This window comes from Macrobrachium nipponense, chromosome 9, assembly GCF_015104395.2.
Source record: "Macrobrachium nipponense isolate FS-2020 chromosome 9, ASM1510439v2, whole genome shotgun sequence".
NCBI classification, from domain to species: domain Eukaryota; kingdom Metazoa; phylum Arthropoda; class Malacostraca; order Decapoda; family Palaemonidae; genus Macrobrachium; species Macrobrachium nipponense.
The window spans coordinates 63,266,791-63,284,302 of record NC_061110.1 but is presented as its reverse complement, the minus strand read 5'-3'; the positions used below and the strand labels follow the sequence as shown (position 1 = coordinate 63,284,302).

At 37.3% G+C, this 17,512-nt stretch overlaps 1 protein-coding gene across 1 annotated transcript in view; it reads left to right on the top strand.

Annotated features, from left to right (window-relative positions):
- Window positions 1-5,309: 5,309 nt before the first annotated feature.
- The window catches only part of LOC135218082 (zinc finger protein 516-like), an 82,878-nt gene continuing 70,675 nt past the window's right edge, over window positions 5,310-17,512 (top strand). Inside the window, exons 1-2 of the mRNA XM_064254225.1 lie at window positions 5,310-5,373; window positions 8,293-8,402. Coding sequence (XP_064110295.1) covers window positions 5,310-5,373; window positions 8,293-8,402 — 174 coding nt within the window. The remainder of the gene's footprint in view (window positions 5,374-8,292; window positions 8,403-17,512) is intronic.

The following is a 17,512-nucleotide window of genomic DNA, read 5'->3' as shown; positions in this document are numbered from 1 at the left end:
GGAAAGCACACACACACTCTTTGTAAAAAATAAGTGTAATAGTGCCTTAAATTTGATCACAAAATTGTCTCATACTACTTGAGGAGCTAAGAGACAAACATTACTTATGATATACAAAGCACTAATTTTATCCAAAGTAGATTATGGAAGTCCAATTTACGGGTCAGCATCACAAAGTACCTTGAAGTCCTTAGACTCTATCCACACTCGAGGCTTGAGACTTGTAGTGGACCCTTTAAATCTTCTCCAAACTTCACTTCGTATGTTGTGAAAGTGGCAAACCCCCATTATCTTTACATCGTGACCTTGTAACTATGAGAAGTGCTATAAAGATAATATCCACTGATTCCCCCACAAAAAAACTGTTTGCCATGCGAGACATATTTATTAGTAATCACAAACCACCTTTTCCAATAAGAGCTAATAGGTTATTGGAATCTAATGGTGTTAGAGTAAATATACTTCCACCCTCAAATTCCTCCGCCTCCATTGCCATTCCATGAATTGAAAATCAAGTATGTTCTAACCTATATCATTTGTAAAAAAAGCAAGATTATGCTCAGATCGCTATAAACAGGATACATTAGAAGACATTCGAAGTAAAGGCCCACATAAAGCCATATACAATGATGGATCCAAATCTTGTGCGGGAGTTGGTTGTGCTGCAGTGTCATCATACAAAATAAGTTGGAATTCATTGCCAATTGAAGCAACTGTCTTTACTGCTGAATTAAGAGCAATTATATTGGCAATCAATCAGATAAAATTGTCAAATAATAAATTGAATACCAAATTTGTAATCTATTCTGACTCAAGAAGCACAATTGAATCCCTCAAAAGCTACTCACATAAGAACCCTTTAGTGAAGGAAATTAAACTTTATATTCACGTGGGGTTAACATTGAAATCTGCTGGATTCCTGCCCATGTTGGAATCCAAGGTAATGAAAAGGCCATGTCTGGGATAAACTCACCAATTTTTGACAATAAATTGCCTGCTACAGATTATTTAAACTCAGTGAAGCAGTGCATAAAAACAAAATGGCAAAATCTGTGGCATAGTGAAGCAGACACCAGTAAATGAAAGTGCATCAAGCAGAGTGTAGACTTGTGGAATACATCAGTACAAAATGAAAAACGAGCGTAAGTAATATTAACAAGATTACGAATAGGCCACACATGACTAACTCACGAGTATTTAATGATAACTCCACAAGGGAACATCCCTCATTGCAATGTCTGCAATACAATTTAAAACAGTCAAGCTATGTGATTGCCTAATTTTTAATAGAGAAAGCAATTTATATTTAGGCAATATATCATTATCAGAAAATAATTATAAGAGTCAGATCATTTTTTTATATTTGTATCTTCAGTCTTTTATAAGTTCAATTCATATTTTTAATCCAGCCTTCATCTATCACTCAATAATCATCCTCATTTATCACTAATTTATTGATCAAGTTCATTAACTACCATTCCATTCCATTCCACTTTGTAGACACGCATTTTATATACGTATTTTTCTTTTATAATTTTCTCTTAAATGTTTTCGGGCCAGCACTGTAAGAGTCTAGTTAAACTAGACTCATTGGGCTGGTTAATCCTAACTTTATGATAATAATGATGGGTTTGGCTTACGATGTACCGAGGTTAAGACGCTTTTCAATTATATTCATCAGAAATTCCAGGGTTACGGTGCCTACATCGCTGATCTGGCAGAAGAAATATGACACAAAAAATGCAAAATAATCAATATTTGAAGGTCTTTTTATGAAAATGCAATAAGAATGCAGTTACATAGTTTTGAATGCACCCAAAGCATTAAAAGTAAGGTTTCTTACGATTTTGACTATGTTCCGGCTTACGACGCACCTCAAGAACGGGATCCCGTCGTAACCCGGGACTGCCTGTATAATAGAAAAGTGACAAGTATAATAATTTAAATGATGATCGGGAGCCAACCTGAAGACTTTAATTAAGGCGATGGTGGTCCAGAAGAGGGGAGAATTTTTATTTTTGATAGAAAGACCTGTGAGTAAATATTTTACATGAATCTGATGTGTGGTATGTTGATGGAAACATTTAAGCAAATATATTGATAAATGAGAAATATTTACAAAGCGAGAGATTAATCTATCAACTTTCGACTTTTGTTTTTATTCTGAATTGGCGCCAAAAAGAGCTCAGCCGAACCCAAAAAATAAAATGAACGCCAAACCAAATGGTGGAGCCAAATGATCTGTGCCAAAAGGGTGGCGCAAAAACGTACTGGACTCTGTTCAGCTGTCTGCACACCCATGGGATTCTCCATTGTCATTCTCCCCCAATGGAGTCAAAGCGGCAGAAACATCAATCTAGGCACCTGTTGCCCAAGCACCTATCTTGTCTCTGGCTCTGCTCCTGAGAGCCCAGTTCTGGCTCCCGTGCTCCCACCTCCTGCTCTCGTGCACCCAGATCTTGCTCCCACACACCAGGCACTTATTCCTGTACACCCAGCTGTGGACTCATAGCTCCTGGCACCAGCTTCATCAAGACATTCGATTCAGCCTCAACAGTCCTCTCAAGTTCCTGTCTTAGAATCGGACAACCCCTCTCTTGCTCCCATTAAGGAACAACTGCCAGAGATATTGAGCTTTATTAGGAAAACTCCTCCCCCTAAGCCTGTTCAAGAATTGTTTTTTATCTCCAATCTCCTCAGAGGGTGCTGACCTAGACTTTTCTCCACCCACAGCTCTCAAGAGTCTGTGTTTTCTTCTGGATAATTTTCCTTCCTTCTTCGTGCTAGCGACCCCGCCTTCTCTGGCCTCCACCTTCCTTATGGGGAATGTTCAGGAAGATCAAGCTCTCCTTCCCAAGACAGGGCTTTTGTCCTCCTCTAAGAAGGCAGTGAAGGCTATCAATGATGAGAGAACAAGGCAAAGCTGCATTTGCCCATCTGGTCAAGAGAAAGTACTGCCCTTATGTAACTGGGGAAGTTCCCTCCCTGGAGTGGCTGCCTCGTCCCAAGGAGACTTCTCAGGTCTCATTGAGTAGTCTCACTGATCAGCCTTCTCTTTGGCCAAAGTCGTCTTCTTGTTCCATCGGAGTGCGGATTATCTCATCAAGAACATCTTGAAGGTTTTTGAGGTGTTGAGTTTCTTGGACTAGACGGTGGGGTCTCTCGCTAAGGAGATTGAAAATAGTCTTAGAAGATCTTTATTCAGCAGACCTGTTTGATGTTCTTTCTTGGTGCTGATAAAAGTTATACGAGATGGCTCCTCGAACTCGCATCTCTCTTAACATTTGGAGTTCTGAAGAAGAGAGAACTTTGTGTTTTTCTTCACCTCAAGAGAAGCTACGTCTTCCGAGAAGTCTGATTTGCTTTTTTCATTGCTTGACTGTCACAATCTGTTTCTGCAATCGATGGTAGAAAAAAGATCGCATCAAACCTACATAAGAAATCGACACAGGATCTTTCGACACAGTCTTTTCAACACCCCTTTCTTTAAAGTTCCTCTTCCTCCTCTCTAGCAGCTTCCCTTTAGTGGGAAAGGACCTAAATAGCAAGTTAGACCCCACACAAATCTGCAGTTCATTCCAGACCCTCCAAGAAGCACTCCTCCTCCAAGCTCCCTTCCAAGAATTGAAGCATAAGTCCTTCGTGCCCCAGCAGGAACCAGACTTCACTTGTTCTTGGGAAGTGGGATCACAAGGGAGCAGATCCGTGGAGCATCAGGGTTTTAAGGGAGGGTTACGGCATCCCATTTTTGGAGACCCCCTCCCCTTAGTTTTCTCTCTTATTGCCTTGACCGCTTACTCAAGAGGCATGGAGAGAAATTTGGCCCTTTGAAGGAAGTATCCTCTCTCCTGATGGAAGCTATAGAGGAAGTAGAGGATATTCATTCTCAGGGTTTCTCCACCATCGCCTTTTTGTAGTTCTCAAGCTTTAGGGGCCTAGGGGCCAGTACTCTATGTAAGTGCCCACAATCGTTTTGTAAAGAAGACGAAGCTCAGGATGGAGACAAGCCAGTCAGTTAGGGCCTCCATTCATCTGAGCGATTGGACGATACTTTGGATATGCAAAATGCATATTTTCATATCCCCATTCATCCAATCTCCATGAAGTACCTCTTGTTCATCTTCCAAGGGAAAGTCTTATCAGTTTTTGGTCCCTGTACTTCGGCCTCTCCACAGCCCCTCAAGTATTCTCTTGAGTCCTATTGCCTCTCACCAAATGGCTGGATCTAGTTGGCATAAACATCAGCTTTTTATTTCTGGACGACTGCTTCTTTGTTCCCCTTCAAAGGATAAATTCATAAGGGACCTTCAAACAACTCTACAACTCTCAAGATCTAGGAATTCTTCTAAATCTCCAGGAATCCCAGTTGGTTCTGACATGAGATTCTTTATTTTAGGATGATTCTCAACTCTTGGACCTTTCAGGTGTTTCCATCCCCTAAGAGAGTTGCAAACTGCCACAGATGATTCACAAGTCCTCTCTCTTTTGCCTGTCAATGGATAAGCCTTCTAGGGACTCTGTCATCAATCAAAACCTTTGGCACCTTGGGCAAGATTGCACACAAGAGTTCTCCAATTCTTTGGGCCCAATGGAATCAAGTGACCTTGGTCACTCACTTCATTCAAGGGAAATTAAATGTCGTGGTGGACGAACTCAGCCATCAGAAGCAGGTCCTTCCTACCTAATGGACCCTAGACAACAAGATTTGCATCGACCTGTGGAGATTGTGGGGCAAACCATCCATAGACCTATTTGCCACCTCAAGAAACAGTAGTCTTCCTCACTTCTGCTCTCCAGCCCCAGATCCCCTGGCTTGGGTGACGGATGCCATGCAGTTAGATTTGTTGGGTCTGGATTTCTATGCACTCCTTCCATTCAGCTTATTCAGGGATGTGCTAAACAAGTTCGTGTCTCACCACAATGTCTCGATGACACTCGTTGCTCCATTCTGACCCAAGAAGGAATGGTTCTTGGACCTTCTTCGTCTTCTGATAAACTTACCTAGGCTGTTTCCCCAAAACCATGGCTACTAAAACAATCTGCACTTCAAGAGGTATACACCAAGGATTATCCACTCTCACTCTGACAGTCTTCAAACTGTCAGGAAACTCCTCTGAGCAAAAGGTTTTCATGAGCAACTGCAGAAGCTATTGCAAAGTGCAGACACCAGTCTACTTGCAACATCTACCAGTTGATGGTGCCTCAGGCAACACATCTCATCTTTTGAGACATCTTTGTCTCAGGTTGTTGATTTTCTGCTGTATTTGAAGACCTCTGTGAACCTTTAACTCTTCCACCATTAACCCTTAATGGATGGATATACTCTCATGAGTAGCAATAAAAGGTTTTGGGTCATTGACAGATTTACTCACGGTGAGTAACAATATTATGCGCTGTCTATTAGGGGAAATTAGGTAAGAAAGAGGTGCCATTGCTTCTATAGCCCATAAAGTCACTAATGGCAACTTTTAGACTGGGTAAAATCAAGAAGCAGGTGGCTCATGAGCTAGTTGTGAACCCCCTGTATTCGCTGACGTATGTATTTGCGAAATTCTCTCTGGAACATATAATTTTTACCCTGGCTCTGAAGGGTTATTCGCGGAAAATTTGCCTATTCAAGGTATTTTTCTATGAGAAATATCCAGAAGTTCCTGTTTTTTTTTTTTTTTTTATCAATTTCATCATAAAATGCACTTATGATAAAACTATTAAAAAACCAGTTATAAACATTTTTAGTTGGTTTTTCTTGAGTTTTATTAACAAAATAGGCAATTTTAAAAGTTTTTTAGGGGATTCAACTATTCGCAGGTTCTAGCTATTCGTGTGGGGTATGGTACCCATCCCCCGTATGGGGGACCACTGTACTACCTCTTTCTCTCACATTATGTCTTATTATATAACATTTGCTCATAAATATAACCAAAGGGTTGCTCTTGGTTTTAGTTTTCTTAATCTTTTTATGATAGTATGTCAGTTTTTATTGTAATTTTGCAAAAAGAAGTGCAAAGAAAGAAATATTACACATGTATGATCCAAAAAAGTTACTGCATCTTCAATCTTAGCAAATTTACGTAAATATATTTTACATCAAATATGCTCAGAATTTGTGTCTGGTTTTAGTTCTTTATCTGTTTTGATATTGTATAAGCTGAAATTATAATTTTACAAAATAAAATGAATTTATTTATTAGAAAAAAACTGTATGACTTGTTAAAATTTACAATTGTCTTGTAGAAAGAGGGCCCCCCCCCCCCCAAAGGGTTGTAAAGTCATTTTCACTTTTTCGTAGAAGGAAGGAAATTTTTTTAGAAATTTGTTTTTCCTACACCATGTGCATTTGCATATCTTCCTTTTTCCATCGATATGTTTTTTCTTAAATTGGCTGACCTCAAAGTTTACCTGGCTTGGGGTGCTGCATAATTTTATCCCGGCTCTCAAGAGTTAAATGATATGGGTAATGCTTTCTTCAATATTCAAGCACAGAGGTTTGGATCTTTCATCTAACCAGGATCTTAATGGTCTTGTTAGGTCCTTCAATACCTCCAAGCAGAAGCTGAATCTAGTGTGTGGAACTTGGATGTAATCCTTGCGTGGCTTACAGACCCTCCTTTCGAACCCCTCAGTTCTGCTTCTCTCAAGAACCTGTTATGGAAGAGACTTTTTCTTAGTAGCCCTGGCTATGACTAAACATGTAAGTGACTTACATGTGATCAACAAGAGAATAGGCTTCTCCCAAGGCAATGCAGTTTGCACTTTCACCTTGGGTTTCTTAGCTAAGAATGAGGATCCTGCTAAGCCATGGTCTTGCTCCTTCCATATCAAGAATTTAATGGATATCCTGAGCCCAGACAAAGTGGAAGGGATTCTTTGCCCAGTCAGAGCCCTGAGGTACTTCCTACATAGACTTTCTAAGAATTCCCTTTCATTCTGTATTAGAGACCGGATATCCAGAGCATATTCCCAGATTCAGGAAAATACTTTTTCCTAGATCAAAGTTAAAACTTATGAAGTCAGAGCAATAGCAACCTCTCTCTTCTTCAAACATCATTTATCTCTCTCAGCCATTCTTCAGTCAACATATTGGAGGTGCAAGTTGATCTCTGTGTCTCTTTATTTGAAAGAAGTGGAAACAGTATTTGAAAACTGCAGTACCCTCAGTCCTTCGGCAGTGGCCGGCATGGAATTCGGGGAAGAAGTATAGGAGGGACACAGTCTATCTTCTGTCTCTTCGCCATGTTGTAAGGGTGTCGAGTTTTGGGGAGCAAGGGTATGTTCTACCCAGAGTACCCACTAGTTCGTTAGATGGGTAGTGGTTGTGTTTTTATTGTCAAGAGTTGTTGACAGGTTTTGGTCTGGTTTGTGTTTTGGTGCTGCATCCAGGGCAAAGCTAAATTTTTTCATTTGTTACGTCTTGTGAGCAATTAGGCATATCCTCCGTTGCAAGACTCCCACTGACCTAAAGGCGATTCCCAGCACACTGCTGCACCACAACAAGGTTAAGATGAGCACTAACCAAAGGCTGTAGTCCTCTTACCAGGTAAGGAAGCAACAAGCACTGTTTTAGGGTTAGCCACTTTTTCTATTTCAATGTGGGATTCTGCTAAGTAATCACTTGGTAAGTTACTTGTATAAAAATGGCATTTTTATAATAAGATTAGATTTTATATAATACCAAGTAATTACTAAATCAGAGCCCATCCTCCTCCCCTCTGATTTTTCATTGATTCTGCAGCAATGAATAGAATGACGCCGTATGGCTACTGTCGCTTTCACGCACCTGTTGCAGTGGACAGGGTCTGTCACTCCCCCTCTTGGCAACAGCCACCTTACCAAAAATTTTGAATTTAGGATACCATGTGAGCATAATTATTATCTAAGGAATTACTTGATAAGTATTGTATAAAATATAATTTTATGAGGTTTTAGTCGTCCTTTTTCACAAAGCTAGGTATATGCGGTTATAGTCCATAGGGGGAAAAGAAAGCTGAAATTCGTTTTAGCTCAACAGTTTTGGCCTCCACTGGCCCTTATTGAGAGCTGTTTATTAAACTGCTCTCAATAAGGGCCAGGGGAGGCTGAAATTGTTGGGCTACAAGGAATTTCAGCTTTTCTTTACCCCTGCCGACTATAACCTCAAAATCTAATTTTTTTTATAAAAATGTCATTTTAAAAGAATTTTAGGTAAAGTATATAAAAGAACAGTTGAATTCAGTAATGTTTTGAAATTAATTTTGTTAATTTATTTGGTAATACTATATATATAATGAATGATGTTAATTTTTTCTCTCAGAGAGTGCAGTAGTAATGATGTGACTGAGGAAGGTATCCAATGCATGGAGGATAAGGATATTTCCACCACACAAAATCTGCTTAGTGACTGTAGCAAAATACTTAATAATAAGGTACGTATGAGGAAGATTCATTGTACTTTAGTGGTTGCTATTATAAGTGCTAGGAAGTGGACTTTAATCAATAAAAATTTGCAGTAATCTTACCTACATGTTCATTTCCTGGACATTTAAATATATTATATAATAGTTAATGGGTGGGCACCTATTCATATGGTCAAGGCAAAAAAAGTATAGTACAATAGTAGTAAAAAAAAAAACAATTTTTTTTCTATCCTAAATTTGAATAACTTTAAAGTGGAAGGCAAGGCATCAGCCCACCAGGTACAGGTTCCTAGAAGGTTGAGTGTTTTGTGCTTCATAATAGCTGCAAATATATGTTCAACAAATACTATGTATGGGACCTCTCGCCATGGTAACAAGATCTCTGGGCATTTTTCATATCATATGAAAATTATGGTCACACTACTGAAATCAAAACTATTTTGCAAAATCTAGTGGTCAAGTTCTTTGCTTGTGACATTGTATAAGGTCTCAGCCATGCTTTTATTCAGCCAGACAACTTAAATGCTAAGGGCTCTCATTATCAGCCTATCATAAATTCAGTTTTTGGAGTGATTCCTTCTCGTATAGGTCAATGCAGTCCTGAAGTGTGAGTGGGGTTGCAATGACTGGCAAAGGGCCCACCCCCCAACCCCCGGGTTCTGTTCTCCAAAGCAGCGTGGTCGTCTGTTGCTCACCCTCCAGTCCAGGGATGGCATCAGTGTCATTTTGACCTTTGATAGTTTTAGTCTCCTGTTCTGATTGCTCTGGCTGTGTCATCATCTTTTACAAGAAACTTCTAGAGCAACATTTTTCATAATTTTTGTGAAGTTCCTTTTAGTTGCTGCATCTCCTCAAGACCTGATTATCAGACATACCTTAGAGAGGGCAGCTCACGATGGTCATGACACAGTTGCTGCTTCGATAACAGACCATTTCTATCTGCCTTTTACTAGTCTCATGGTTAAGCAAGGTAATGGGGTCTTGTCTGCCGTGGTCTTCAGTCGGCATTCTGCCCTCTCTTCAGGCTTTCTGTAAAGAAACAGGCTCCCATAACAACAGAGCTTATTGTTCTATTTTGCTATTTGACTCCTGTTGTTCCAGATTTCAAAGGATCATTGAGTCTCTCCTTGATAGTGGCTGTCCCAGCCTCACTTTCCATTTTTTGAGCTGCTTTCAAACTGCCTTGGCACTTCAGCGGGCTTTGTACGCCCTCTGACATGTCCTTTTGAGATGACATGTCCTGTTATCCCAACTGCTAGAATTTGTAGGTGCAGTCCATATGCCTGGAATTCATAACTGAAAATCTGTTCTTATAAAGGGATTCTTATGGTCTGGCTTTAGATGCCTTGTTGTGCTTCTCTCATAAGTTATCCTTGTTTGCTGTGAGAATTTCCTCTGCAGCGGTTTGGCATTCTTGCCCTCGCCCTCAGGTGGTTTTCACCTGACTCAGGATCAGGATCCTCTTCTCCTTATCAGGGGCTATGTTTGTCTTGCAATGCCCACCTTTCCCATAAGGTGCCTGTACACCACCCTGGGATCTTATCATATATTGCAATCCTGTTCACAAAAGTACTTGGACTTTTGGGGTCATCATCGAGGGACGTCTTTCTGGCCCTCTTGTCCTCTTATGGGCTTTCTCTTGACTCTCTGGAGTCTCAGAGTTGAACTCCCTCAAGATTCCTCTTGTCCCATATAAATAGAGTATTTTGAGATTTATTTGCGCTAACTAGGAACAAGAAATTCGCTCTTGATTTGAGTTTAATACAGCTAAACAAACTCAACTTGCAATTGCCCTCAGCTGATTTCCAAACCAAAACATTGATTGCTATGTTTATATTTTTTTATATTACAAATAAATACTAGTAATATGAAAATACATATAATACTATTGGATGCAATGAAGTAAAGCATAACTTTTTAAAAGATCCATGGAAAAGATGCATAAACAATATGTTTGTATTTTATCATACGATACAAATATGTGATAATTGCATACTCTAATCTTATATCTCGTGTACAGGGGATACAGGACTTTCCTCTAGTATTAACCCTCTTACGCCTAAGCCCAAAAAACCAAAACGTCTCCCGTATGCCAAGGCGGGTTTGGAGTGAGCGCGGAAGCGGAAAAAAATAATTTTTTCAAAAAATCACAGCGTGCTTAGTTTTCAAGATTAAGAGTTCATTTTTGGCTCCTTTTTTTGTCATTGCCTGAAGTTTAGTATGCAACCATCAGAAATGAAAAAAAATATCATTATCATATATAGATAATGCAATATATGGTAACGACAAAAAAAAAAAATTCATACATAATTGTATTCAAATCGAGCTGTGCGAAAAACGGTTAAATCTAACGAGTTACTTTTTTTTTGTTGTATTGTACACTAAATTGCAATCATTTTGATATCTAACACATTGTAAAACGATCAAAGTAACACAGAAAAAATATTATCACAAAATGATGCATGAATTCATAACGCGCAGACATAAAAAAATGTTTTTTTTTTTTAAATTCACCATAAATCTAAATATTGTTCTAGAGACTTCCAATTTGTTTCAAAATAAAGACAAATGATGGAATATTATGATACTGTAAGAGTTTTAGCTTAGAATTGCAGTTTTCGACCATTTCGGACGAGTTAAAGTTGACCGAATATCGAAATTTCATATATATATATTTTTATATGCAAATATTGCAAAAATGAGAAAAGCTACAACCTTCTAATATTTTTGTTTGTATTCTTCATGAATTTGCGCACATTTTCAGAGTTTTAGCTTACAATTGCGTTTTTCGACTTTCGGTAGAGTCAAAGTTGACCGAATGTTGTTTTTTTTCTATTTATCGTGATTTATATGCAAATATTTCAAAAAAGAGAAAAGCTACAACCTTCAATCATTTTTTGTTGTATTCTACATGAAATTGCTCACATTTTCATTTATAACTTTATGTAACGGCTAATTTTAAATGGTGCAAACATTTTGACAATCGCACGAAAAAACTTCTGATTTTTTTCAGAAGAGTTACCGCGTGGACGTAAGGAAAATGTTTTTTTTTTTTCATAAATTCACCATAAATCGAAATATTGTGCTAGAGATTTTCAATTTGTTGCAAAATGAAGGTAAATGATTGAATAATACTAGAATATAAGAGTTTTAGCTTACAATTGCGTTTTTTGACTATTTTGGTAGAGTCAAATTTAACCGAAGGTTGAAATTTTTGCACTTATCGTTATTTATATGAAAATATTTCAAAACTGATGAAAGCTACAACCATGGCTTGTTTTTAATTGTATTGTGCATGAAATTGCGCACATTTTCATATATAAAACTTTATGTAACAGCAAATTTAAAATGGTGCAAACATTAGGACAATCGCACAAAAAAATTTATCGGAAGAGTTACCGCGCGGACATAAGGAAAATTTTTTTTTTCATAAATTCACCATAAATCAAAATATTGTGCTAGAGACGTCCAATTTGTTGCAAAATGAAGGCAAATGATTGAATATTACTAGAATATAAGAGTTTTAGCTTACAATTGCATTTTTCAACCATTTCGGTAGAGTCAAAGTTGACCGAAGGTTGAAATTTTTGCACTTATTGTTATTTATATGAAAATATTTCAAAACTGATAAAGCAACAATCATAAGTATTTTTTTGTTGTATTCTGCATAAAATTCCGCACATTTTCATATATAATACTGCATGTAACGAATAATTTAAAACGGTGTAAAAATTATGTCAAAGTGACAAAATAATTTTTGAGATGTGTCACTGATACTTTTTAGTGCGATAAGAAAGAAATATGCGCTTGCGCGCCTGCGTAACGATTGTAAACAAGACAACGCGTTGATCCGTTAACTTCCAGCATCCCCCAAGGTGCGTGATTCAAAAGTTTTTGGTTGGTAGGCCTATAAGTATTTTTCCGCGAATTTAAAAAAAACTTTATTGAGTCGACGTATAATACGTCCAATCGGCATACGGGAGACATTTTGACTCTATGTTTAATACGTCCAATCGGCGTAAGAGGGTTAATCGGAGATTTAGAGAAAAGTTTTTTCATGTATTTCTACCATGGTTGTAGCCTATCTAATCACAGATTCCAAGGCTTTGGCAGATTCAAAGTCCATGCCTTCCTAAGACTAGGAGAGTCCAAGTCTACACCTTTCAAGTCTTCTTTAAAATTGTGCGAGTCCAAACTTGGGTTTTAATTTTTGAAAATTATTCCAGGTCGTATGTTCAAAGACCATGTTTTAGATTTCTACTACAGGTTGAATCTCTATAATCAAGTGTTCAGTGTTATGGATGCTATCATGGTTTGGCGTATTTTTAATCAGCATCACTATTGCCACTTTTTGAGTAAAAAGAATAGCAGTTTTAGCTCCTTATTTGAACGTTTTCACCCAAAGCCCAAAATTTAAAAATTGATATATGTATTCCTATATATTATATGTATTGCTTACCACATGACTATTTATCAGGTGCTTAATGCATGGGAAAAAAATTATTCGCTTGGGATATGTTGGCCAACTACTTATGTCATTAGGAGGTTCAAGTAGCAGTAAGCTGTTTCTCATGTTACAGTATCATTTCAAATTATTTAATGCTCTCTGGGCAGCTGAAGGGTGAAGGGTATTGTTCGTTTATAGTTTTCGTATTATATGAAATGGCAAATTTTTACAATTGAATATCTTTATAGGCAGATTAATGAATGTTTCCCAAAGAATGGTGAGATTGGAGGTGCTCTCAAAATTCATGAAACAATGGATGAATTTCAGTTATATATTTAGTAAATGTTTATTTTATGTATGTAACTTACCAAGTAAGTTACAGAGATATAGTTTCTAAAACCAAAGCTGTGTAACTACTTTCATTCTCCACTTCCAAACTTTCCTTAGCTTTCCCCACCAACCGTAGCTGCTCCTTCAGCGTTTCTATCTCCTTCAACCCTTCCATCCTCACTTTCTCCACCAGTCACACAACTCAATACCCCAATTGTCCTGCAGCTGCCACACCAACAGTCCCTGTTCGGGCGCCAAAAAATAATGCAGCGGGATCACAAGCTTAAAACTGCCGGGCAAATCCCCCCCACATAAACCTAATCACTCCAGCTGCCAAACCCACCCTTAGTCACACTTTCCTCTTTACACTACAGAATACAAGCAGGACAATTGACCTATACCTACACACAGATAAAAAAAACAAAAACAAACATGTGTACTCACCCAACTCCAGATACTCCAGGCTATGCTGTGCTGTCTGCTGGTCAAGGTCACACCACCAACTACACAACAAAAACCAAGAACCACAACCCACAACCCAACAACACAACAAAAACAACCACAACCCACAACCCAACAACACAACAACAACAACCAAGAACCACAACACCACAATTCAACTAGACAACACCCAAGGACCACAACCCCACAACTCAACAACACAACAAACAAGGAACACAACCACAACTCAAGAACACAGCAAACAACAAGGAACTCAACAATACAACAACAAACAAGGAACACAACCACAGCACAAGACCACTGCACAAACAATTACTAATGCAAAAAAAACACACAAAAAAAGAAACACACACACCCACTAACAACACCAACAACAACCCTCAGCCATAACAACTCTCATATAATCCAACAGAAACTCACATGCAACTCAACAAAAACCTCATAGCACAACAACTCTTAAGCAACCAATATCAAACCCAGCAACAAACCAATAACACACTACTTAAATAACTTCAATGACCTCAACACTTTCCACAGACCACTGCCAACACTATTGATTATCACAGCTTCTGACTAAAGACTCACAGAAAAAACAGAACTCTAAACTCCAACAGCACCAGCAGACAACCCAGAACTCACCAACATCCAATTCAGTCGTTAACCATCCAACCACCAATTACACTCTCTCTCTCTCTCACGTCAAATAGAACTCCATAACTCCTCCATACAGTATGAATCAATATTAATATTTGAAAATTAGTCAATAATTTTTTTATTATATAAATGCATTTAATCATGTAAATAACATAAAAATAAACTAATTGACGAATATTTATCGACAGAAAAGGCTGCGAGTTGCCGAATTTTTCGTGAATAATTAATAGATAGGCTCAAAAGAAAAAATCCTCAAATAAGTAAGTCTGCGAATCTTGAGAATGCAATTAGGGGTGGTTGACTGCAAACACTTCTAGAAACATTATTGCTAAAAGAGAATGTTTAGATTGGTTTATAGACAATTTTGTTCATCGCTTCTACGGCACTGACTGACAGATTGTAAAAAGACGTAAGAGTTTACAAATGATCTTAGATTGGATCAAGTTTGAGATATAACGCTAGTATTTTGGACCGTTTTATGTGTAAATTAACATATCTTGAAACGTTATTACTACAACAAATGTTTAGATTGGTTCTTGAACAACTTTGTTCATGGACAACTTTGTTCATCGCTTTTATGGCACTGTGAACGACAAATAAAAAAAAATGGAAAATGAATATGAAAAAAATTGATCCAAAGTAATTGTTCCCCAACTAGAATATGCATCCCATTTTCTCTAGTGTTATAAAACCTCTTATAATGATATAGGCTTCAGAAATCCAGATATTTCTGATTGTTTCTATTTTTTGAGTCCAAAATTAAATGCTCTTTTGCTGTTTTTTGGAAGCTTATTTATTTATTTTAATAAATGCTTAGATCTCCAAGAAGACTGATACAGGACTTGTGTTTATTCAATATTATTTGTAGAATAAGCGGTAAAATTTGAAGCAAGTCCCTTCAAGTCATTAGGCAGAAAAAAACACTTAGTTTATAATGGGGCCTAATTTTAAAATATTAGTATAATAATAATAATAATAATGATAATAATAATGATAATAATAATACAGTATATCCCTGTATTCGTGTTCTCAACATTCGCAAACTCACATATTAGCGGATTTCTATATGAACCATACCTATTTATTATTCACGGGAAATTCGCGTATTCGTAGTATTTTTCTATGAGAAATATCCACAAGTTTACTGTATTTTCATATCAATTTCATGATTAAATACACTTTTTTGTGATAAGACTACTAAGAAAACCAGGTACGTATAAGCATTTTTAGTAGGTTTTCTTGAGTTTGAACTAACAAAATAGTCAGCTTTAAGCATTTTTATAAGTGTTCGTGGATTCTGTAATTACAGGATTTGTATGTGGTACACATTTAAAAAAAACTAAATAAATAAAACATTTCCTTCATGTTTATTAACTTGCTGGAAGCTAAATAAATCAGTCAAATGTGATAGCAAGGGGGGGGGAGTGTTGTCTACAGCAGGTCATAGTAATATTCTCTCTCTCTCTCTCTCTCTCTCTCTCTCTCTCTCTCTCTCTCTCTCTCTCTCTCTCTCTCTCTCTCTCTCTGATAACAGAGGTTTATTATGCAGTTGTATGTTAATTAGTATATATAAAATAAAAAATACATTATATTCCAAGTCGTCCCTGATCTTGTGACTTAGATGGGAAGGGGTTGAAAGGGAACTGTCAGTTCACTTGACATGTGAGGGAAGTTGAGTGTTGCTAACAGTGTCAAAGTTTAATCTCTCTCTCTCTCTCTCTCTCATAAATCATGAATCTCCATCTTTTGATATGTAACATGTAACATTCTCTCTGTCTCCGTAATAATTCATAAATAATTCCCTCTCCTTATGGTCAACCCCTCTCTCTCTCTCTCTCTCTCTCTCTCTCTCTCTCTCTCTCTCTCTCTCTCTCTCTCTCTCTCTCTCTCTCTCTCTCCTCGGTACTGTAACAAAATATGAATTACACTATGGTATTAGGCTAACTTAAATGAAACTTAAATTATTTGAGAGCATGATTTTGTCCTATTTAGAGAGAAAGATAGCAGAATAAAGAAGTTCTTAAAAGTGAGGTTGTGACAAGATTTCTAAGGATAGATCATAGAGAAGGGGAGAGAGACAAATCTGTCTGTGATATGTACTGTTTTTACAACCATTTATTCCTTTTTTAAGGATAATTTATAAGCTAACTTGTAAAGGAAATTACAGTACGTAACTTTATTTTAATTTATAAGTTAACTAAATACTTTGGGAGCATGATTAATTAAGTCATATTATTTAAACTAGAAATAAGCATCTACAGGCGGTCCCCGGGTTACGACGGTTCCGGCTTACGACGTTCCGAGGTTACGACGCTTTTTCTTAAATATTCAATGGAAAAATTCGTCCTGGGTTACGACGCTTGTTCCGAGGTTATCGACGCTGACGCTTCCGACGCTCCGAGTTAACGACGCTTTTAAAAAACGCATACTATGATAAAACAAAATCCATTTAGTTTAGCACAGTATATTAATAAAAATAAGTTTCTGGTAGATTACAACAAAAATTTTGAGATTATGATGATTTTCGACACTTTTTATGTTGATATCTGTGTATTTTTCTATGTTTTTTAGTGACGCCTCATATGCGGAACTAGTTTCCGAGCGAATGAATACATACTAGTTTACATATAACAGTCCAAAAGCGCAAATAATGAAAAAATCATTGCTTGTTTCCAGTAATAATAACAAAACGAAGTTTCTGGTTAGATTACAACGCAAATTCCAAGTATCCAAAGAGAGACATTATCCAGTAATTTGATCAGAGAGAGAGAGAGAGAGAGAGAGAGAGAGAGAGAGAGAGAGAGAGAGAGAGAGAGAGAGAGAGAGAGGTGTCTTCCGACGCTCCGAGTTAACGAGCTTTTAAAAAAAACGCATACTATGATAAAAATCCTTTATAGTTTAGCACAGTATATTAATAAAAATAAGTTTCTGGTTAGATTACAACAAAAATTTTGAGATTATGATGATTTTCGACACTTTTTTATGTTATGTTGATTTTTCTATGTTTTTTAGTGACGCCTCATATGCGGAACTAGTTTCCGAGCGAATGAATATACTAGTAGTTTACATATAACAGTCCAAAAGCGCAAATAATGAAAAAATCATTGCTTGTTTCCAGTAATAATAACCAAAACGAAGTTTCTGGTTAGTTACGAACGCAAATTCCAAGTAATCCAAAGAGAGACATTATCCAGTAATTTGATCAGAGAGAGAGAGAGAGAGAGAG